The sequence below is a fragment of the Tenrec ecaudatus genome, chromosome 12 (assembly GCF_050624435.1).
Source record: "Tenrec ecaudatus isolate mTenEca1 chromosome 12, mTenEca1.hap1, whole genome shotgun sequence".
NCBI lineage: Eukaryota > Metazoa > Chordata > Mammalia > Afrosoricida > Tenrecidae > Tenrec > Tenrec ecaudatus.
This window is the reverse complement of record NC_134541.1, coordinates 84,777,780-84,801,948: the sequence shown is the minus strand read 5'-3', so window position 1 is coordinate 84,801,948 and position 24,169 is coordinate 84,777,780. Positions and strand designations below refer to the sequence as shown.

At 41.5% G+C, this 24,169-nt stretch overlaps 1 protein-coding gene and 1 long non-coding RNA gene across 2 annotated transcripts in view; both read left to right on the top strand.

Moving 5' to 3' along the window:
* The first annotated feature begins 517 nt into the window (after positions 1-517).
* LOC142422566 (uncharacterized) lies at positions 518-18,706 on the top strand. The gene is made up of 3 exons (XR_012779094.1): positions 518-626; positions 2,383-2,449; positions 18,567-18,706. It is a non-coding gene; the product is annotated as an uncharacterized LOC142422566 (long non-coding RNA).
* Positions 18,707-18,726: 20 nt separating this feature from the next.
* The window catches only part of LOC142422565 (ninein-like protein), a 47,707-nt gene continuing 42,264 nt past the window's right edge, over positions 18,727-24,169 (top strand). The window contains exons 1-2 of the mRNA XM_075527926.1: positions 18,727-18,740; positions 19,520-19,672. Of these exons, the coding sequence (XP_075384041.1) occupies positions 19,523-19,672 (150 nt within the window). The 5' untranslated portion in view covers positions 18,727-18,740; positions 19,520-19,522. The remainder of the gene's footprint in view (positions 18,741-19,519; positions 19,673-24,169) is intronic.

Here is a 24,169-nt window from a genome sequence, read left to right as displayed (position 1 = left end):
CCTGCCTGTATCCTGGCCCCACATCCACAGATCCCACGCACCACTCTCTCTTCCTCTGTTGGTGGCTAAGATGTACTCCGAGGACATTTAGGTTTGGAAGATGATCTTCAGCTTCCAGAGCCCTAGATTGTTAGACTACTGGAGAACCTACTGTTTGCATAAAAAGTTAGGGCTTCAGGTTTAGAGGGTTTGGGGGTGTTTTTTTCCCCCCTCAGCCTTTTATTGCATAAACAAAAGCAAAAATAGACTCTGAAAACTTCAAGCAGTGCATAAAGTTGAGCCACTATTACTAGCCTTCAGACCCAATTCACACCTAACAGAGAAGCAGCTTCTCGTGTTCTTTTTAATGCTTTCTGTTGGGTAAAAATGTTCATCCATGATAACGTAGACACATTCAAATCTCAGAGAGCTCATTTAAAGGGCTCCTCACCAAATTTCCCTCTTCCTTTCTCTCTCTCTCACAAGCTGTCCTACCGAAGCATGTGAGTGGTCCTAAGTGGTATGGTCGTCGGACCCAGCCTGAGTTGTGCTCACTGGAGACTGAAGTCAGGCATGCAGCAGATAAGCAAGGACAGAGCAGCCTGAGCAGCCAGCTCCACCGAGCAACATCTCTGCAAAGTGTGGAGGTGGGTCAGAATTTCCTTCTCCAACTTGAGTGCCTAATATCAGGTAAATATCTTAGTTCACATGGTTGTGAGAGAATGTAAGCAGAGAGAGTCTCATTCCCTGGAATTTTAAGTAGACAGGTGCTAGGGTTACCATTGGGGAATAAGATCTCATTTAAAATAAGATCTGGGTCTAGTTGTCTCCATGTGACCCTGGACACAGAGTGCTCTCCTTCAGACATTGCAACAGCAGAAATGTTTTCATTTGTTTCTCACTCCTTTCTGACGCTAGTACTGTAGTGCTTCGAAACTGTAAGACAGGAAATACTTACTACTCCCCTGCCGCTTTGGGGGCTAGCTTCAGCTCCCTTCTCCCAGTTCATTAAGTTACTCACTTCAAGTACCTGGAGTGAATCCCAGACACCTGCTAAGGGCCAGGTCCTCACTGTACTCCATGTCAAGAAGCATATTCATGATGATGCATCACATGTCCTAAGTAAATCACATACTTGTTAGATCTGTATTCAAGGATTCCAGAATGTTACTGGTTCCTCCTTTATGTGCTGTCAGATTGAAAGACGAGACCATATCAAGAACCTATCTTTAGTAAGGTAACTTGGAGTCCTGAATTGATTTTAATCTTAAACATTTGTAAGGCAGGGGGAAACAAATAAGCACACGTTTAAATCCTAAATTTTCTTTCATGGATGCATGTGCTATGTTGGGCTACACCATAAACCCAGGACATTTGCTTTCTGTTCTCTTTACATTTGGATCTGAAGTATGGTGTGGGTTGAATTATCATTTCCTGGGCTAATGAGACTCTGTCTTCATGGGGGCTCTTCTGATTTTTGAGGCCTTTTTGGTACTCAAAACTGGGTATGGAAAGGGTATTTTTAGTTTTTCAGTGAGTGGAAGGCATTAGGGAAGTGGGACTGAATTTACTGGTGTTGCTCTGACTTGTCATTTAAATTCAAGGGTGTGAGAGCATTGGAGGGTCGGCCCTAGACCTCTGGTAGACAAGACACCTAAGCACTGTAGACCTCAGTTACCCCAGAGAGACAGTGGACAGGGTGTGAGCTGAAGGCGCTACCTTGTCCCTTTGTCGCATGCTGGACTCCATCGGTAGCACGATGCTTCTTTCTTTCATCGCTTCCGTAGACTCTTCCTGTTGTCTGCTCTCAGCTTTCAGTCCTCAAGATTGCTCCTGCTTAGAATGCTGAGTCTTGGTCCAACCCAAACCCAAACCCACTACCATTTAACCTACTTGGGTTCTTAGCAACCCCATCGTCCTTAGTAGAACAGCTTCAAAGGGTCTCCAAGGCTGGTGCGTTCAAACCAACTGACTTCCAGTTAGTAGCCTTGTGCTCAAGCACTATGTCACCAGGACTCCACCGATTCCATATGTGGGTATTCACTTGGTCACTACATACACCATAAGATTTTGACAGAATCAGATGCTTCTGGGTGTCCTCGTCTTTTCTCTTGGTGTAAGGTAACCAAGACAGTTGACTGCATGTGCCCACTTAAAGTGCTGATGACTTAGGGGGTAGGAACACCAAGTATGATTTCACAAAGTACGACATGCTCCCTATTGCCACTTCTGGCATTCTCACTTTCAATAAGGAATTTATGATCCACGTGCTGCTGGTGTACAGATAGCATGTCCACTTCAGTTACACAAAAGAGCTTTCCAGTGCTACATGTTTGTTTGGTGTTCTGCAACTGCTTTTGATATTCTCCAAGGGATTTATGTATCCTTTCCATTTTTCCACAGAGTTTCAAGTCAGATGAAGAACCTGATGGTGCCAAAGAGCCTCAGAATGAGTTATTTGAGGCACAAGGTAAAACCATGACCTCATGCTTGGTACTTTGAAAGATCCAGGACCTGGATTGTCAGCAGTGTTGCTGTGACAAGAATAGTTTCCTGGAGAGTGCAGTGTGGGTAATCTCCCTGGACAGCCTGTTCTCCGGATATACTTATATAGAGAGCGTTGCATCAAGAAAATAGCTCACACAGATGTAGAAGAAGGCAAATTCCAAGTTGAGCAAGTTCTAGGCCCATGATGCTGATGTTAGGGTGCAGGGTTATCATGACTGTCATAGCTTTGGGAGTTGATGGGCCCAAAAGGAGCTGAAAGACAAAGGTCTATGGCTACAGAGGGAAATGAATTCAAGGTTGGCAGATCAAGCCTGTGGCTAAAGAGACGAATAAGTCCAAGCTTGGTAAGTCAGGTGACAAGCTACTGATAACTCCCAAGGACAGCAAGCAATACAGGAGACCACTGACTCAAGTCTTAACCTGTGTACAACTGAATCTGGGCTAACCCCATTTACATATTTATTATTTTAAAATAGTTTTATTGGAAGATACAAGGAGTTACCAAAAATGGATTTTTTTCAAAGTTATGTATTTAATTTTTTTTTACAAAACAACCATGTCACCGTCAAAGTACTCTCCATTACACTTCATACATTTGTCACACCTGTGATTCCATTCTTGGAAACATTTTTCAAACTCATCTGTTTGGAAGGCTGACAGTACCTCTCCAATTTTTTTCTTCATCTCTGCTTTTGTCTTCAAATCTCTGTTCTTTCATTTCCCTCTTCATTCAAAGAAACAAAAAGAAGTCACACAAAGTGAGGTCAGGTGAATAAGGTGTGTGGGGCAAAAGAGGCATGCTGGTTTTTACCAAAAACTGGCACACTGAGATGGCTGTGTGAGCAGGGGCATTGTCGTGGTGGCAGAACCAGTCCCCTGTCTGCCACAAATCAGACCATTTTCATCACACACTATTATGCAATCTTTTCGGATCCTCTAAATAGAAAGCTTGATTAACAGTCTTACCTGGTGGAGCAAACTCCAAATGCATGATGAGTTGACGTTTTCGTTCATTCAGGAAGTTGACAAACATCCAGAATGAGGTTTGTCATCAATCAATATTTTACCTTTTTTGAAATGAGAAAAACACTTGAGTTTTTTCCCATAGCACTGCCCTTGTAAGCTGTTTTCAACATCACAACAGTTTCTGCAGTGTTTTTCCTTGAGTAGGAAACAAAATTTCACCACTGCACACTGTTTTCTTAAATTGGCCATCTCAAAAAGCAAGGTTTCAAGCAAAACTGCTTTTATGAAAAAATTCACCGTGACCAGAGAAAACCTTCCCAGTGCCACGGGGTGCACTAACTCAGAGCAAGTTGCTCGATGCATACTTAGCAGGAAACATGGGTACTATGAAAGCTCCACTCTGCCCAGCGCAATTCTGGTCTGGGGTTGGTGGTGGTGGGGTACTCCCTCATATTTCACCTATCATACAATTCAATTGTTCTATCCTATTAAGAACGTTTCTGCAGTTATCACCACAATGAATTTCAGCGCATTTTCTCATGAACTCGTTGTTAGTTCCTAATTTGCCACCAATCACTCCTACCATGCTCTACACAATTATCAAGCCGGTTACTACCTCTGTGAATCTACATAGCCTGGACTTTACATACAGAAAATCATTGAAAAGACAAACTGGAAAACAATGATTAGAACACAGAGAAAAACTTCATAGGAAAAAAAGCAAAATATTAAAAACTGAAACAACTTTAAAATGAGTCAAAAGGGAGATCAAATAGCAAGATATTAAAATGTAACCTAAGTACAATGGACTTAATCAACTTTGCAGTGTTCTGTCTCTAACAAGGCTCTTAATATCCCAGGACTTTGGTCCAAGAAGATTCCCCAGAGGCTTAATCCATCCAAGCGACCCTGCAATTGGATTTTTGGCTTTCACTGTCTTCTATAGCCTTCTGTAAACCACATGTCCAGAATTCAAGCTCTGATACTGTTTTCTCCTGAGATTTGGATGTTATTTACAATCCTTGGATTATAAAGGCAGGTGTGTTTCCTCATGTGGGCTTAGTTGATGCTTCACTCACATAGCTACCTGTTTGAAGACGAGCTTTTAAAACCTCAGCCACTATTCTGTCTGATAGTCGGGCACCAACTGGTTTTTTTATCACATGCTGTTACAGCCCTCATATTAGCAGTGACCTCTTCATGAGGGCAAGCATTGAGCGGGGCCAGGCTATGATGCATTGGGCTACAATTAAGTGCGAACCCCAAATCCATTCATATATCTATAGTTTATATGGCTCTGGTTAACTTCAGAGATTATTATGATTTTATGATAGAGAACTTTATAAATCATCCCCCTAGGGCATAAGGTAATGTCTTTTATTTAGCCAATTATATAGCATTTTAAAATGCTGAAGAAAAATTATTTAAGTATAGATAGGCTTCAGACTGTAAAATATGAATTAATGACATGTACATAACAAGACACTATTTATAAACAAGCAGTGGGATCAGTGATAAGACAAAAATTGCAGTAATTCACAGAAGCAGAATCATCCCTATCAGATGAATACATTTCATAAGAAAAAAGAAGGGCATTAAGTAGTAAATATATGGTAATCCCGGGCCACATTGAATGGGCATCATTAATAGAGCACCCTGAGAGCAAGAGAGCTGAACCACAGTCCAAAGACCACCAATTCCATAACCTTGGGATAGCAGTCATCTGCTTCTTCTCACACTAAGTCATATAAATATTAAGTCCAAGAAAGTCTGTCTGTTCCTTAAAACGGCTACAGGTGAGTGTGAACAGTTCGAGCAGTAGGACAGATGTGTGCCTTGAAAACACAGTTCAAGGTCCCAGTAGTCTACAGCGCATAGCCTGGTTCACCAAGGTCTGGATGGAAACTAGATGAAATGAAACCAAGTAGGAACATAATACCGGGCATTTTCTCCCATTGGATTCTTTACGAGTATTGTTCATTGTTTTTCTCCAGCCAGTTTAACCATTGATAGAAATGTAGTCGCCTTCTTCAAGACATACATTCCCCTGACCCCACCTCCCATCTTTTTTCTGTAACTGCCCTCAGGATTCTATCCTTTTTTTTCAAATTGGAGAATTTGGCTCTGATATTTCATGGTGGTTTTCTTTTAGCTTCTATCTCATTTTGGTTTTCTTAACTTTTTGAATAATTATGTACTCCTGTGTTGTTGGTCAAATTTTCTTTTATAGTTTGTCAAAACTATTTTCTTTGTATGTATTTTTGTTACTTCTTTTTCAGGGTTTTTAATGAGACATAGATTATTTCTCTTGATTCTTTTGTTGTTTTTTGGTGGTGGTTTTTCTTGTCAGTTATAGTCAGAGTGATCGTCTTTGAGCTCACTGATTTGATTTTCCTTTTCAGAAGGAAAATCTATTCCTCAAGTCATTTACTGTGTTGCCTAATTCTGTTATCTCATTGTTTATATTCTTAGATTCCCTTTGATTTAAGATTTCTTCTATTGTTTTCCTGAGTATTCCCTACATGTCTAAATCATTCTTCGGAATCCTGTTTCTTATAGTTCCAGGGCCTCTTTTTTCAGAATTCTCTATTGGATCTGGGCAATTTCCATTTGTTTACATTTGTTTTTCTTGATGTTTTGGGTTTTCTGTGGTTGATTGCTGTTTCCTCAGAATCCTAGTAGTAGTGCCAGTGATATGAACACTTAGTTGGCTTTGTCTAGTGATGTGGGAGAGGTCTAATAGAAGGTGGAAAATATGGTGAAATGAAGGAAAGGGGAGAGAGATGAGTAAGTGGTGAAAGTGTGGGGGAAGATACAATATTGTTTTTAGCTTACCATTTTCCTAGACAGTTTAAATGGCGTCTTCTTGGCATTTGGTTTTTCCTACCATTTTAGCCTTATTCCCCACCTCAGGGACCCAATGTGGATGTTCTGCTAGCTGCTGAGTATTCCAGTTATGTAAATCTGACTTACACAAAATGGATTCTGGAACTGGTTCATTTGCTACAGGGTGGGTTTGGAGAGCCACCAGCCCACCTGAAGATGAACTTGAAGTAAGAGACTCCGTTACAATATTGACCTCCATGTGCCCCCACACCAAATGGTGGGTCACAGTGATGTTTTAGGCCTTCTAGAATTGGTCTCAGTTAGAGCCAGTGTCCAATAATCCCTAAAAAAATCTAATTATTTCTTTTCCCACAGTGAACACTCACTCTTGTAAAATGCTGATGATCCATTTGAGGAAGGCTGACAAAAAAAAATAACAGAAAATTTTGTCATTATAGTGGGGGTCCTTCCACAGGGAAACATAGCCCCTGCTCTTTTTAATGGGTTATGGGTCTGTAAACTATCTCACCTCAGGGAATGATTGAACAATTATGACTCTTCTAATCATTTGAGTTTCACTGCTGTTCACTTGACCCAGATTTTTTTTTCTGCTTAGACAGATCAAGTAAATATTCATTAGGTTTCCTATGTTTTTCACTCCCAAGGACTTCCTGCCTAAGTAGACAATACCATGAGTCCATGACAGTCAAGCTGTTCTGATTCCCACTTTGACTCAGCTGTCCATTACAGTAGCCACATCCACCTGTCCCTGTCAATTAAGTGCTGCCATTTGGCCCCTACTTCCCTGCAACCCAATCAGCCCAAGTGTAGTTAGGTGTCACTATTCCAATAAGTCCATTTCCACAGTGAAATGTGACTTACATAAAATAGCAATCTTCAGAGATGCTGGGACTACATTTGCAATTGGGCTCCCTCCTCTTGCAGTAAAGGTGTGAGTTCTACTCCATGTGCGTCTGTAGACCCATCCTGATTAATCCATTATAGCATGCCCAACTCCTTAATCTTGTGGATACCTTCTGCTACAATATACTTTGACTGGACTTGTCATTGAGCATGATTTATTTATGCCATCATACAACCCACGAATCAGCTTCACTGAATCAACCAAAAAGTGTCTTAGATTGAAACATTAAATTTATATTCTGCACTTAGTGGGCCCATATCAGTAAACTAAGACTGATCCAACTTTATGTTCTACACACCATTATTAGCCATTCTTATATCTATATTCTCTACGTTTCTGGAAATTCTTTTGGAGTATAGTGTACCTCTGCCTGGGTCGCCATGTATATGTCATCTTTTAGAGCTTGCTGGAACATAAGTCTAGTCTTAGGTCTAGAAGCAATAATGGGTGGTGAATTCATTAACTGGAAACATTTATCAGTATCTTTTAAAGCATCTCCTCAAGCAAGGCTCCAGTAAATGCCCAGGATTCATATCAGCATGCACTATTGAGTTAATCTTTTCATGTGGTGGGAAGGGATAATAGTTTTTTTTACTGATCATGAATTAAGATGGAGCAATCTCTTCAGATGGAAACAATCTGCTGTTAGCTAAAGTAACATTATGGAAATTGGGGGCTCAATCCACCCGTCTTCTTAATTATCTGCCTGTATCTCCCCATCCCAAGGCGTAAGAGTCCGTTTTGTTCCCAATCAATATTCTCAATTTAACAGCATTTGAGGTTGAGAATTCAGTTGGCACTATAATTCATCATTCTTAGGATATTACTCTTGAGTTTATTTTTTCAGTAATATCACCTCTGTTACCACAAAAAGAAAACCTTTTTTTTAAAGAATAAATGTAAACTTTGAAGTCTTTTATGCATTTTTTGATCTTTGACTCTGAAGTCCTGAGTTCATGTCTTTCCTTCTACCAATTTATCTTTTGTAAGTAGGATAAATAATCAGCTTCTCCATACTGCTTACCCCGAAACAATTGCAGAAGAATATCAAACATGCTATCACTTAGAGCATCAATTTCCACCAATTCCTGATGTGCGGGTGGTGATACACTGCGTGCATCGAGTAGTGACTGTCAGACAGGGTAGAACTGCCCTCTGTGGATTTCTGAGACTAGTTATGGGAGTAGAAAGCTTCATCTTTCTCTTCCTGGTGGTTTTGAACTGCTGACACTGAGGTGAGCCCAATGTGTAACCACTACAGCACACCGCACACCACGATTTCACAGTGCCCTTTATACGCATGGGGGCAGTTATTAGTACCTTCAAACCTGATCAGACTTGGGAACCAATTGAGAAAATTGATCTGTACAACTTTGTTTCTCTAGAATCACTCTTGGAACCAAATGTTTTACACCGGGTTCTCCAGAGAAGCAAAAATTGTGGTGTGTGTGTGTGTGTGTGTGTGTGTGTGTACTGCTATACTGAACCCAGATCTGGATTCTCTCCTCTGGAACACCAGTTTCCTGTGAGCTCTTTTCCTATAGTTACACCAGAGTAGGGTTTTTGTGCTTGGTGAAGTATAGGGTAAACAGAAAAGATGACTCGCATTGAGATTAATTGACACAGTGGCTGTAAAATGAGTTTTAGGATGGTGCAGGACCAGGCAGTGTTTCCTTATGTTGTACAAAGTGTCACTATGAGTCAAAACTGACTTGATGACATTTAGCAATGTAATCTATATGTGTTTTTTATTTATTTTCTTTTTTAATATCAGTGATTGTTTATTTATTTACTTATTTGTTTTAAAAGATCATTTTATTAGGGGCTCATACAACTCCAATCACAATCCATACATACATCAATTGTGTAAAGCACATTTGTACATTCAATGCCCTCATCATTCTCAAAACATTTGCTCTCCACCCAAGCCCCTGGCATCAGGTCCTCATTTTTAACCCTCTCTCCCCCCTCCCCCCTCCCTCATGAACCTTTGATAATTTATAAGTTATTATTTTCTCATATCTTGGTCTGTCCCACATCTCCCTACCCCCACTTTTCTGTTGTATGTCCCCCAGGGAGGAGGTCACATGTAGATCCTTGAAATCAGTTCCCCCTTTCTAACCCACTCTCTCTCTATGCTCCCAGCAGCGCCACTCACACCACTGGTCCTGAGGGGATCATCTGCCCTGGATTCCCTGTGTTTCCAGTTCCCATCTGTACCAGTGTACCTCCTCTGGTCTAGTCAGGCTTGCAAGGCAGGATTCAGATCTTGACAGTGGGGTGGGGGGAGGAAGCCTTTAGGAACTAGAGGAAAGTTGTATTTTTTCACGTTGCTACATCGCACCCTGACTGTTTCGTCTCCTCCCCAAGACCCTTCTGTAAGGGTATGTCCAGTGACCTACAAATGGGCTTTGGGTCTCCACTCCGCACTCCCCTGCTCATTCACTATGGTAAGATTTTTGTTCTGATAATGCCTTAAACCTGATCCCTTGAAACTTTGTAATCGCACAGGCTGGTGTGCTTCTTCCATGTGGGCTTTATTGCTTCTGAACCAGATGGCCGCTTGTTTACCTTCAAACCTTTTAGACCCCAGATGCTATATTTTTTGATAGCCAGGCACCATCAGCTTTCTTCACCACATTTGGTTGTTCACCCTTTTTGTCTTCAACGGTTGTGTCGGGAAGGTGAGCATCATAAAATGCCAATTTAAAAGAAGAAAGTATTCTTACATTGAGGGAGTACTTGAGTGGAGTCCCAATGTCCTTCTACTACCTTAATACTAAACCTATAAATACATGCACATAGATCTATTTCCCTAGTCTCATGTACAAATATATTTGCATATGTACATGTCTTTATCTAGACCTCTATGAAAACCCTTTGCCTCCCAGCTCTTTCCTCTATTTCCTTTGACTTCCCTCCTGTCCCACTCTCATGCTCAGTCCCCACCAGTGTTTCGGCAATTCCTCTTAGTCACATTACCCTTGATCATGCCCAACCAGGCCTCCTACACCCTCCTCACCAGCAATTTGGATCCCTTGTTGTTCCCTTGTCCCTGGGTTTGTTAACACCACTTCCTTACCTCCCCCTCTCCCATGTCCCACGGAACTATTGGTCCCGTTGTTTTCTCCTATTGTTCATCCAGCCTATCTTATTTAGACAGACCTGTGGAGATAATAACATGCACAAAAACAAGACAGAGCAAAACCAAGCAACAATATACAACAAAATAACAACATACTAATGAGAAAAAACAAAACACAACAAGAAAGAAAACTTGTAATTAGTTCAAGGATTGTTTGTTGGTCTTTAAAAGTGTTTTCCAGTCCAGTCTGTTGGGGCATCATGCCCTGGCCCCAAAGTCTACCTTCAGCATTCACTGGGGACCTCGCCACTCTATTCCCTTGCTGTTCTGTTACACCCCTTAATTATTTTGCCTCGATGTGGTGGGATCCTATTGGGTGCAATACCCACACTGTGTCTCTGGTGTTGTCCTCTGTAGAGATATGGGTCAGTGAGGGACGTCATGTCTCATAGTGGGGCTGGCCATGTGATCCTCTCTGTCGACTGACTGCTCTAATTGGGAATATCAACCTCATGGCCTGGTGGTCCATGATGTGCTCTACTCTCTCCTCCTCCCCCTTCATATGCTCCCATATGCTCTGATCAGATATGTCCCTTTTCCAGAGCTGTAGATTCAGTGCTGTCCGTTGAAATAAATTCTTCTGAGGGGAGGGGCAGGTGTCCATTTGGTTGGTGTTGGGGCCAGCCCCCCAGACCTCTCCACTGATTCACTACTCCACACCGGCATGTTGCATTCACATCTTGGAGCACCGGGTTGAAATCTGGTCCCTCTTTCCCTATGGAGACAAAAATAGTACCCTCCCATTGGGTGGGTTAGTGTCCTGTGCCCCCGCTACCCTTTTCTTTATTATTATTTTTTTCTTACCCCACCTCCGTTTTAGTTGTGTACCATGTGTACCCCTGTGTTTGGTCTGGTCCCTGCCATATTATGTGGTCCTTGCCCCAGGAATGTTTGTATACCGTAGCTTTTTCCCTATGCCTCTTTTGCCTTTTTTTTTTAAAGATTACCTCAGCAGCCTTTGAAGTCTTTCCATATTTAAGTCAGTGCTATCTGAGGTCTGTTTTCTTTTTGCCCTCTGGGTGAGGTTGTTCTATGTGGTGGGCTCTTATTTATGCTTGGTGGGTGTTGTTCTTCTGCCCATACTGGGTTTGCAAGGATCTTTTGTAGGCTGGATTTCTTCTAACGTATTCTTTGAGTTTTTCCTTGTCTGGGAAGACTCTTACTTCTCCATCTATATTGATAGATAATTTGACTGGGTAAGGTATTCTTGAGTTTGCATTGTTTTCCTTCAATTTTGGGAATATGTTATTCCACTCTCTCCTCTTCTTCATAGATTCTGCTGATAGGTCTGAGCATATTCTTATTTGGGAACCTTTGTATGTGATTGCTTGCTTGTTTTTCCCTAGCCGCACTCATGATTTTCTCCTTTTCCTCTAAATTGCATAATTTAATTCTTTTGTGCCTTGGTGACTTCTTCTTGTGATACAGTCTTGCTGGGGTTCTTTCAGCCTCCTAAATGGTTGCCTGGTTCTCATTCACTAAGCTGGGGAAGCTTTCCTCCAAGAATTCTCTCACTATTGTTGCATATGACTTCTTTGTTGTCTTCCTCCGGTAAGCCAATAGTTCTCATGTTGTTCCGCTTCATAACATCAGACATCACTCTTAAGTTTTCTTCAACTTCTCTGATGATCTTATTAGATTTTTGTTTGCATTTGTTAAAGTCTGCCTGGCTGCCCTCCAAGTCACTGATGCAGTTCTCTGATTCCTCCAGTCGATTCTTGAGTTACGTGAGTCTGCTACTGGTTTTTGTTATCTCCTCCCTAAGCTCCTGTATTTCTCTTTTATTTATGGCTTTTACCTCTTCTATCATTTCATCCTTTTTCTGTATTGTTGCCCCATATCCTCTATGAATCCAAGTAGCATTTTGAAAATTCCTTTCTGTGACTGTTCAATGTCTCCTTCCTCTATGCATGTCATTATGTTCAGGCCATCTTCAGGCATTGCCTTTTGTTTTTCCCGTTGTTTCGTTGAGGTCGTTTGGGCTGATGGCTGTTTGCCTTGTGTTGGTTTAGATGAGCCAGGTGCCATTTTCCTGTGAGTTGCATAGCACTGGCTCTCTCTGGGAGACTTGTAGGAGAACTTCTTCGAACTGCCTATAGCTTATTTCACTATGGAATTAACCTACCACTTTATCCTCCTATAGCTTCCCTCTCAGGGAAGTGACCCAGAAGGCTGGTGGGTTGCCTGCTTTGGTGTTGCTGAGGTTGGGCAGAGGTTCCTACAGCAGCTTGAAAGGTTGAGGAGTGTTGGCTGAGCTACCTTAGGACTCCAGGCACACATGTAGGAATTCCCCTGTTAGATGTTTTAGCAGAGTATCCCCTGGTGGAGGTTGGCAGGCCCTTTCCCAGCCTCCCTAGCTACACAGGGTGGAGTTCACCTAGCTGGGTGTGGCCCAGGCATACATGCCCTAGGCTAAGGGGAGTGGTCTGGAGAGACCAAGAAAGAGAAAGAGGAGGGAAAAAAATCAAGCCCGCTGAGCCTGTGGGGGGCAGGGGAGGGGAGGATATAGTGAAGACATGGAAACAAAGTAACAAATGTAGCTGAGTCCCGATCCCCCGCCAGTGGAGCTGCAAGGGTTTAGTCCCTGCTCTGAGGCGGCAGCAGCAAGCTGTGGCTGTGTTGAGAAAAGGCCCCTGTGCAGCCCTCCAAGACTGAGGGGGCACAGAGAGGAGCTGCAAGGGTCCAGTCCTTGCCCCGAGGTGGTGGTGGCAAACTGTGGCTGTGTTGAGACCAAGCCGCTGTACAGGCTCCAAATGGTCCCAGGCTCCAGCAGAGACAGTGGCAGGGCCAAGTTCAAATCCAGCCGTCCTCCACTGAGGTAAGCCAAAAGCCCCCAGCCCCTCAAAACCATGTGGGTCTGAGCCTACTTATCATTATGATGCTCCTCCTGCATTCCAGCAGTGTTGAAATTCCCTCTAAGCAACTCTCCTGGGCTGAAATCTGCAGAGTTCCTCTGGTATGTATTACTCCATCGCCATCTTGCCGGAAATCTCTGTTGTTGCTTTTTTTTTTTTAATCTCCCCCCCTCCCCAATCTTCTCTTAGGAGCTAATACAGACATCATACCATTTCATAGTTCAATCTCATTAAACAGCATTGTGGTATTGTGACCAAAATCCACTTCAGAGTCTTTTCTTCCTCATTGATATCAGTTCCCCCTACTAATGCACCCCACCCACCACTTCCCCCACTGCACCCCCAGGAACCCTTATTCTAATTGTTGTTTCTCTAGCTTCATTTATCCTGTGTTTCATATACCAAAAAACATTGAAAAACACATAAAAAGCGTCAAGAAGGCTACCCACAATGACAAAATACAACAGAGATAAAACCCAATATTATAAAAAACACAGAAAATATTAAAAACCAAATCAAGGTCAAATGTATCAAGTGGCAAAGTTTTAACCAATCAGGTCAGGTTTATCATTTTAATCTACAACAGTCATCTCTCCAATATTCTCTGTCTGATAACCAGCTTATTCTCATCTCTCAATTATGGTCAGAAGGAAATCACCAAAGGCTTATTTCCTATGTAGATCCTGCAAATATATTTTGGCCTTCTGATGTCATCCATTGCCTTCTACACACCAGAATCTCACAATATAAGCTCTGATAGTATTCCATCCTTAATATCTGGATTATATAATTTATAATCCTTAGGTCATAGATGTTGGTGTGCTTCTTCCATGTGGGCTTAGTTGACATATCACTTAAATTGCTGCTTATTTGAAAACAACCCTTTAAGAACCAGATGATGATAGCCTGGCACTATCTAATTTCTTCCCTGCACTTTGCTATGCAACCGTATCTTCTGTGTTTCATTTGTGAAGGTGAGTAATGAGTAGGGCCATGTCATCAGAAATAATTGTTCTTAGCCTGGAGCTAAAATTAAGTGCGAGCCCCAAATCCATTCCCAGATCTATGTTTTTAATTTGCCTCTGGCTCACCTTAGAGATATCCTTGTTAGTTTATGGTAGCAAATGATATCAATCTTCTCCATGGATCATAGGACCTTTTGTTTATAGTGTCATTAATTAAGCTATGGTACTAATTTTTTGAACACTAGTGAGAGAGGGAGATTAAATAAGGGTAGGCTAACTATATCTCAATATCTAGATTATTCATTTTTATAGAATAAATCCTTACCTGACTGGATGCTATTTACTTAAAGAAGTAGAGTTGGTTATCAGGCAAAACTTGCAATAATATTCACTGATAATGCCATTCAGGTCTGCCAGAATAAAACATATCTTAATACAGCAAGTAAGGCATTAAAGTGTTAAGTCAATGTTGGTCTACCTACTGAGCTAGGTGTTTATATAAATGCATGTATGTGATCATGAGGTGTCAATAGGATCAGGTATCAGGCATCAAAGAACAAAATATCATATTGTGAATGAGGAGGAGTGAGGAGTGGAGACCCAAAGCCCATATGTAGGCAACTGAACATCCCCTTACAGAATGGCCACAGGGAGGAGATGAGTCAGTCAGGGTGCAGTATAGCAATGATGAAACATGCAACTTTCCTCTAGTTCTTTAGGCTTCCCTCCCCCACCCTCATCATGATCCCTTGTACAAATCCAGCTAGACCAGAGGATGTACACTGGTACAGATAGAAACTGGAAACACTGGGAATCTAGGACAGATGAACTCCACAGGACCAATAATGAGAGTAGTGATACCAGGAGGGTAAGTGGAAGGTAGGGTAGAAAGGGGGAACTGATCTCAAGGTACATATAACCCTGTCCCTGGGGAGTGAACAACAGAAAAGTGGGTGGAAGAGACATTGGACAGAGTAACACATGACAAAATAATAATAATTTATAAATTATGAAGAGTTCTTGAGGGAGGATGGGTGGGGAGGGAGGGGACAAAATAAGCTGACACCAAGGGCTCAAGTAGAAAGCAAATGCTTTGAGAATAATGATGGCAACAAATGTATAAATGTGCATAACACAATGGATGCATGACACAATGGATTGTGATAAGAGTTGTACGAACCCCCAGTAAAATTATTTTTAAAAATTAAAATAAATGCAAGTATTTGATTGTATGTGTGTGATAAAACACATAGACACAAGTATGGATATTTCTTATATATAACCCAATAACTCATTATTAAGATTTGGGGTTTTCAGGGACAAGGGAATAACACATGATCTAAAATCGATGGTAAGGAGGCTGTAGAATGCCTGGTGGGTTGATCAAGTGCAATGTAGTCAAGAAGAATTACTGAAAGCCAAATGAAGGTCAAACATGATAGTGGGACAAGAGGAAAGTAAAAGGAAATAGAGGAAATAACTGAGGCAAAAGATATTTTAGATGCATAAATACAGGCATGTACATGTGTAAATATATTTATATATAACAATAGGGACATAGATCTATGTACATATATTTATATGTTAAATAATAAGGTAGCAGACGGACATTACTCAACATGGCTCAAGTCCTCCCTCAATGCAAGAACACTTTGTTCTAATAACCTGGCATTCTGTGATGCTCACCATCCCGACAACAATCGCTGAAGACAAAATGGGTGCATATGCTAATGTGGTGAAGAAAGCTGATGGTGCCCAGCTATTAAAATATATTAGTGCCTAGAGTCTTAAAGACTTGAAGATAAAAAAGCGGCCATCTAGCTGGGAAGCGAAAAAAGTCCACATGGAAGAAGCACACCAGCCTGTGTGATCATGAGATGTAGACAGTATCAGGTATCCAGCATCAGAAAGGCCCAAACAAACAATCATATTGATTCAAACACTGGGGTAGGGAGGGGAGACCCAAAGCCCATCTGTAGATAATTGGACATTCCCTCACCATAGATTCACAAGGAAGGAACAAGCCAGCAAGGGTGCAGTATAGCACTGATAAAACATGCAACATTCCTGTAGTTCTTTAATGCTTCCCTCCCCCAGCCCCACTATCATGACCCCAGTTCTACCTACAAATCTGGCTAGACCAATAATGAGAGTAGCGATACCAGGAGGGTTGGGGACAGTAGAGGGAGAAAGGGGGAACTGATCCAAATGATCAATGTAAACACACACACACACACACACACACACACACACACACACACACACCCTAGGGTGAGGAACAACAGAAATTAGTGAAGGGAGACAGCAGACAGTGTAAGATATGTAAATAGCAATAATTTATCATTTGTCAAGGGTTTATGAGGATAGGAGGGTGGAAGAGGGAGGGGGAAAAAAGGAGGATCTGATACCGAGGGCTCAAGTAGAAAGAAACTGTTTTGAAAAGGATGAAGACAACATATGTGCTAAAATGTGCTTGAACTAATGGTTGTATGGATTGTTGCAAGAGTTGTAAAAGCCCGCAATAGAATGATAAATAAATTTTAGATTTGAAGGATTAAAGCCATAGTCTTTTGGGACATCTCATTCATTCAGTATAATTTAGTTTATGAAGTTATGTTCTACTTTTTAGTTTGTTGAATTTTTTCTGGAGTTTCAAAAGATTATGACTGGTCACCTAAGGTACAACTTAGAGTTCTACTTAAAGTGAACCAAAGAGTAAGATGGAAACTAAAGACCCGAAGAAGAATCCAATCCAAAAATCACATCCACATTTACCTGAGACCAGAAGAACTAGATGGCTACCATTACCTAATTAGTACCATTGTAGATGGCTCCTGATAATAAAACCATAAATTCCTATTATATAAAAACAATAAAAGATAGATCTGATCTGGAAGACTTAACATTATTGATATGAAATAATCTTTAAACCTTGAACCAAAACTCACCCTGAAGTCTCTTTATAGCTAAATAACACATTAGCCCCCAAACTAATAAATACCACCCATAAGTACTGTGTCTTTTTAAAGAGATCACCCATATGTGACCCTGCTAGACATTGAAGCCAGATTTAAATGAGGATGTGGAACAAGGGATACCATTGCTGATGTCAGTGGATCTTGGCTGAAAGCAGAGTACACCAGAGGTTGCTTGTGTTTTATTCACTAGGCTAAACTATCTCATGTGTGAATCATAACAGTTTGGATAGCCATGAGAAGAATGGGAATTCCAGACCACTTCATTGTGCTCATGTAAAACTTGTGCATGGACCATGAGACAGTTGTGGGTACAAACAAGGGTATCCTACTCAGTATAAAATCAGGAAAGGTGTGCATCAGGGCTGTGTCCTCTCACCACACTTCTTCACTCTGTGTGCTGAGCACATCATCAGAAAAGCTGCATTTCATGAAGAAGAATGGCAATGATTAGAAAAACATAATAACAATTTGTGATGTGCAGATGACATGATCTTACTTGATGAAAATCAGGAGGACTTGAATTAATTTCTGATGAAGATCGAGGATTAAAGCCTTTAGTATAGATTACATCCCAATATAAAATAGATCAAAATCCCCACAACTGGACCAATAGGTAACTTGATAAATCGAGTAGAGATTGAAGTTATCAAGGATTTCGCCTTGCTTGGATCTGCAATCAGTGCTCATGAAAGCAGCAGTCAGGAGATTAAATGATGCGATACATTAGATAAATATGCACAAGATCTCTTTAAACTGTTAAAAAGTAAGGATGTTACTTTGAGGACTAATGTGTGCCTGACCCAAGCCACGATACCATTTTGACTGTATCATTTCAGTTCCCTCATGAACCTTTTCACTTCCCTTGCGTACACATGGAAATTGGATATTGAATAAGGAAGACTGAAGAATAATTTATGCATTTGAGCTATGGTGCTAGCAAAGGATATTGAAAGTACCACAAACTACAAAAAACAAATCTGTCTTGGAAGAAATAGAGCAGGGAAGCTCATTAGAGGCAAGGATGCCAAGACTTCATCTTCTTTCCCTGTGCATGTTATCACGAGAGACCAGTAACTATGAAAAGAGGAAGCCCTCGGAAAGATGAATTGACACAGTGGCTGCAACAAGGGCCTTGAACATATGAACAATTGTGAGCATGGCACAGGGCCAGGCAGTGTTTCGTTGTGTTGTACTTAGGGTCACTATGAGTTGGAAATGACTCAGTAGCACTGAACAACAACTAAAATAAGTTTAGAGTCTTTCTACCTAATATATATATATCCATCATGTCCTGTCGTGTATCTATCCATCCCTCTATCCAGTTGTTCCTCCTTAATTTAGAAAACCTTACTGGTGTTGGTACACTTCTCCTAAATTCTTCAAGTGGTACCACGTTTAACTATCTTCCCTTTATTTCAGGCCAACTTCAAGTCTGGAGCCCTCTGGAGCTCAGCAGCCCCTCCTTTCATACCCCTGAGATCCAAGCCCAGATAATCTGGGAAGAGCTTGGCGTTGGCAGCAGTGGTTTCCTCAGTATGCAAGAGCTGACTCTGGTCTGTCAAACCAATGGGGTTACAAGACCTTGAGAAAGAGGTGAGAGAAAGCCTGAGACTGACCTGTCTCAACCACTTTTCTTTGAAATGTTTGGTCTGAAAACTCTCACCCTCTTTTAGACTATGATTCAGACATATCAATTTCTCATTAAAACTCTTGACTGGCTTCAAAACTCCTGTCAAAGAATATATCTCAGACCCCCCCCCCCATTGTGATAAACTCTCACCACTGTAGGGCAGTTGTGCCAGGCACTCTTAGACACAGTCACTCAAGATCACCGTTCCCTGCCTGCCAGGCTGATTGTACTACGGCCAAGTAAGGCCTCTTTAGAACCTGTCTGTAGTCTCATCAGATGGGAATAGAGGTGGAGTGTTATATTGCAGTCCTCACTCTTCATTAAAGCGCTCTTGGCCTAGCTGCTGTTATCCTGTGACCCACTGGAGCCAGGCTGGTTTTTGTGGGTACATCTTCCACCAACATACTGCAAGTTCCCAGCCACAGCAGATAGGAAATAAGTTATTTATGGAGTTCAGGCAGTTTGAATGACTCAGCTACTGATTATGGAACTAAAACAGACATGGTAGTATAGATTTCCCTTGAGACTGATAAGGAAAAATATTTTGGAAATACAGCCAGTTGGGACCTAGACAATTTTGAATGTGGATGAAGATGAGCAAGCTGCCCTTGTTGAATGCTTGATCCAAAAGTTTGGAGAAGCAGGAGGCCCAATGGTGACATCTGGGTTGAGCTGCCTGTTTGTGGAACCTCTGCATCAAGCAAAACATGTGTTCTGATCCAGGTGTATGACTTTTGTTTAGGAAATGGAAGATTTGTTTAACAAATTGGATCAAGATGGAGATGGCAGAGTAAGTCTTGAGGAATTCCAGCTTAGCCTGTTCAGTCATAGACCCAATTCACTTCCGAAATCTTCTACTCCCATCGAACTGAGTGATCCTTGGACTCATTACCAGGTAAAATAGGACAAATAAATTATGAACCACATTAAGTATTATCTTTCTGATGACTGCAACCATAACCGTCAGCATCTTTCATAAACCTGTCCTCTCTGAGTCACCTGACTGTTGTCCAGGAGTTCAAGAGGGATAAGTAACAGAGATATGTGTTTGAGATTCTGGGGTCACACAGACCTCCATAACTGTATGTCCCTGGATGGCATGCTCATCTCTGAGCCTCATGCTCCTCATCTATAAAATGGGGCAATTGTGATGCCTGCCTCCCAGGTTTTGTTCTATAAGACCAAGTAGTGTCTGACATGACAGCTTCAGCCATTCTTAATTGTGGGATAGAGAACATTTCAGTAGGGAAATCCCTTTTCCCTCATACCATGATGCAGCAGGAGAGCAATGTCAAAGAGCATTCTGCAACATCTCCCTCGGGCAGCCCTTTTGATTTAGGTCCTGAGTCTGGATTCCTCCCTCCTATCCCTGGGTTTTATGTCTTGCAGAAGTACCAGGTCTCCGTGCAGCTTTAAACAGAACAGATTTAGGCAGTTTCCTTAAATCATAGCATTGCTCAGTGACTGCTGGGTTAGCACTTTCCGAACAGAAGAAATTCCTTCTCCCACCACAGAGCAGACTGCTCTAAGGAATTCTTGCTTTCTGCACAAGGATGTGGCTGACTCCCATGTTGTGTGGGAGGCAGAGTAAAACCAGTGTGATATTCTTCACCACTGAGTAGGTACTTCTGAGAGCATAAGTTTTTCATTCTAAAATCAACAAGAATGCAGGAAGAAGATATTCAAAAGCATTAAGGAGAGATTTCAGGCCATATAAGGTAAAAAAAAAATCAGAGTATGGCCCTTATATGTCACTGATTGGGTTAATTGGCAGATATGACTTCCTTGAAGCAGAAGAGCAGCCCCATGTTCCCTTTGTATTCATCTGAAGTATAGACTAATGTGGACACTGAACTAGGGATGGATGTGCGCATAGTTGGCATTAAAGAATCAAGATAGTGGCTATAGAGCCGTACCGCTTCTTGTGCCATGCACACCTTCCTGAACAGATGCTCTCTGGCCAGAGGTGTGAGTTTGTAAGGAGGAATCTTGGGGAAATGACCTAGGCAGGCAGGTATGTCTTCCAGGAGACACCCACATCAAGTGAAGTGTGATCCCTGTTTGTGGATTAAGATTTGAACATGGAAATGGGTTTCTCTTCTTTGTCAAGGATTTTCTCCAGGGTAAGTTGCACTGAGGCTAAGAACTAGGGAAGATACAGAAACAAGGGTAACTCATGTCCAAATGTGGAGACCTAGGTGTTGCTGGAAGCTAGTGTAGGATAAGGATCTCAAAGTGGCACCCCTGAGCCTGCAAGGGCAGGATCCCTAAGAGTTCTGTAACCTCGAATACCACTGAAGTATGGGTCCTATGGTAGTTACACAATCTGGTGTCAACTTGTGGAGGGGTAGAGTCTAGCCTATCAATCAGGTCATAGCTTGATGACCTCATTTGGACCCACCACGAAGATAAATAGCTCACTGGAGGCCAGATAGACACAGTCTCTGCATCGTCTTCCTTCGGACAAGTCACATGGAGCTAGGCTGATGAAAGCCAGAGCCTTAGAGCTGGAGGAGCCACGTGGAGACCCACACCAGCACTGAGATGCTTAGACTGCCACTGGATCCACAAGATATTTTACTCTCTGATCTTCCTGCATTCAGTATCATTGCATATGTTTTGTGAGTTTGAAGAGGACTTTATAGATTGATGTCAGACATATGTGCTAATATCAGACTTACGGACTTGATTTGAACTAGGGTGGGATGTTTTTGTGATATTCAACTGCTCTTGTATATAGAGCTCTTTCTACACACAGATGGGTGTCTATGAATTTGTTTCTCTAGTCTACTCAGACTAACACATTATGGTCCCTTGGGAGTGGAGTACTAGATAAAAGAATCATAAAGATGGAGAGTGGATGTTTGTTTGATCTCTGCTTCATGATAGTGCTTCTTTGGCTAGCCAGAAGTCAGATATGGCCATGCAGTTTACTGGATAGTTTTCTGGAAAGAACATGGGAAGTTAAAGTTTGGATTCTTTTCATTGGTTGTAGTCTTTGGTTATTCTTGTGTGAAATGGTGAAAATGTGATTAATGTATATTTTGAGCTCAGGGGACAAAATCACCCCTTGAATTTCTCAGAGTTGCTTAGTGAAAATGGCTGACAGAAGGTCAAAATGGCTGAGAGAAAGCTGGCTGGAGGGGCAGGGAGCACTTCAGGCAAGACGGCAACTGAGTAACACATAGCAGAGGGACTCTGCAGAAATTAGCGCAGGAGAGTCACTAAGGGGGATGTTGTGCACTGCCTGGTTGCAGGAGGAGCGTCATAAAGATAAACAGGCAAATATCCACTCGGTTTTGAGGAGCTGGGGGCTTTGTCTTACCACAGTGAAGGCTGGCTAAGGTCTAACCTTAGCCCCACCACTGTCTCAGCCAGAGACGGGATCATCTGGAGCTGGCACAAAGGCTTTATCTTAACACAGCCACACTTCAACTCCGAATTGTGGAAGGGTTTAAACCCCTCCAGCCCCAGGGTCAGGGATGGGGTTAAGCTATATTGTTACTTTTGTTTCTCACTCTTCCTTCTTTCCCACTACAGTTTCAACAGGCTCTTCTTTTTTTTCCTCTCTCTTTCTCTTCCTTTTAATCTCACACACCACTGCCAACCTCCAGGCATCTCCTCTTATCCTAGGGCTTTTACTCAACAAAGAGGCTAGAGATCTTAATATTACAATTAGACAATTTGACCTGATAGATGTGCACAAAGCTATTCACCCAAATACAAAAGAATTTACATTCTTTTCAAGCCCACATGACACATATTCAAAGATAGAGGTGCTGGGGCATTAGATGAATCTGCATAAGTTTAAGCACATTGATATATGTACCTCTCTCTCTGACCACTGTGTCATAAGACTGGAAAACCAACAAAAGGAAGATGAAGAAAACAAGGACAAACAATTGGAAGATGATAACTCTCTTGCAAAAGGAGTGTGTGCTGGCCCAGATCAGAGATGAAATTAGGGAATTTCTGGAAATCAACAAGAATGAGCACATGATGTACCAAAACTTATGGGACACAGCAAAGGCAGTTATCAGAGGAAGTCTCATAGCAATACATGAACACATGAAAGAGGAAGAGAGACTTATGATTGATATGCTGGCACAAAATTTACAGCAACTAAAGCTGAGTCAACAGGACAAACCTATTAATAGATTAAGAAAATAAATAATAAAAATCATGGCTGAGATTCAGAAGAGGGAAAATAAGAAAACTATGGTAAAATTAGTGCTGCTAAAAGTTGTTTCTTTGAGCAGATAAATAATTGACAGGTTTTTCTTTTCTAATTTGTCATTTTTTGTTGTTGTTGTTTTCTTTTGTTGCTTTGTTTTGGTCCGTCATGTTTTTGGTGCATATTATTATCTCTGTAGGTCTATCTAGATAAGATAGGCAGGATAAACCATCTGGAAGACAAAACGGGACTGACAGTATTGCAGGGACATGGGTGAGGGACAGGTGGGGGAAAGGACATGTGTGTTAAAAGCCCAGGGACAAGTGAACAACAAGTGATCCAAAAATGATGGCAACGAATATGTAGGAGGCCTGGTAGGGCTTGATCAAGGGCAATGTAACCAAGAGGAATTACTGAAACCCAAATGAAGACTGAACATGATAGTGGGACAAGAGGGAAGGCAGAAATGATCACAATGATCTGCATATAACCCCCTACCTGGGGGACGTACAATAGACATGTGGGGGATGGGAGACATTGAACAGTGTAAGATATGAGAAAATAATAATAATTTATAAATAATACTTTATAAATTATCGTGAAGGCAGGAGTGTGGGGGAGGAAGGGAGAAAATGCTTAGCTGATACCAAGGGTTCAAGTAGAAAGAAAATATCTTGAGAATGATGATGATGGCAACAAATGTACAAATGTGCCCGACACAATGGATGTATGAATGGATTGTGATAAGAGTTGTATGAGCCCCAATGAAATTATTTTAAAAAATAAAAATAAATAATGAACCCTGGCTCTGGCTTGATGCTGTCAGAGGCCTAATGCCATATTTTCTATCAATAGAAGCGTTTAGATAATGAGTAAGATAACTAAATAAGCATCAAATTTGACTGTTTTACGAATAGAGCTTCGGATCTGATGCTACTCTGTTTATACTGATTTTTTTTCTGTTTATTATTATTGATATATGATTGATAGAAATGATTATTGGGAAATTTGAAAATAGAGAGCTTGTAAGCCCACTTGTTTCTAGTCATTAAAACTGGATTGTTAGATGGGTTTAGGACACACCCGCAAAGAAGGCTTTGAAAAAATAAGCTCTGAAAAGAAAAGTGTCTTCAGTGTTGAGGACATTTAAGGGTGAAGAGACTTGCCAAGGGCTGTTGACAGATTGACAGGGGGAAAAAAGGGAACTCTTTGGATATT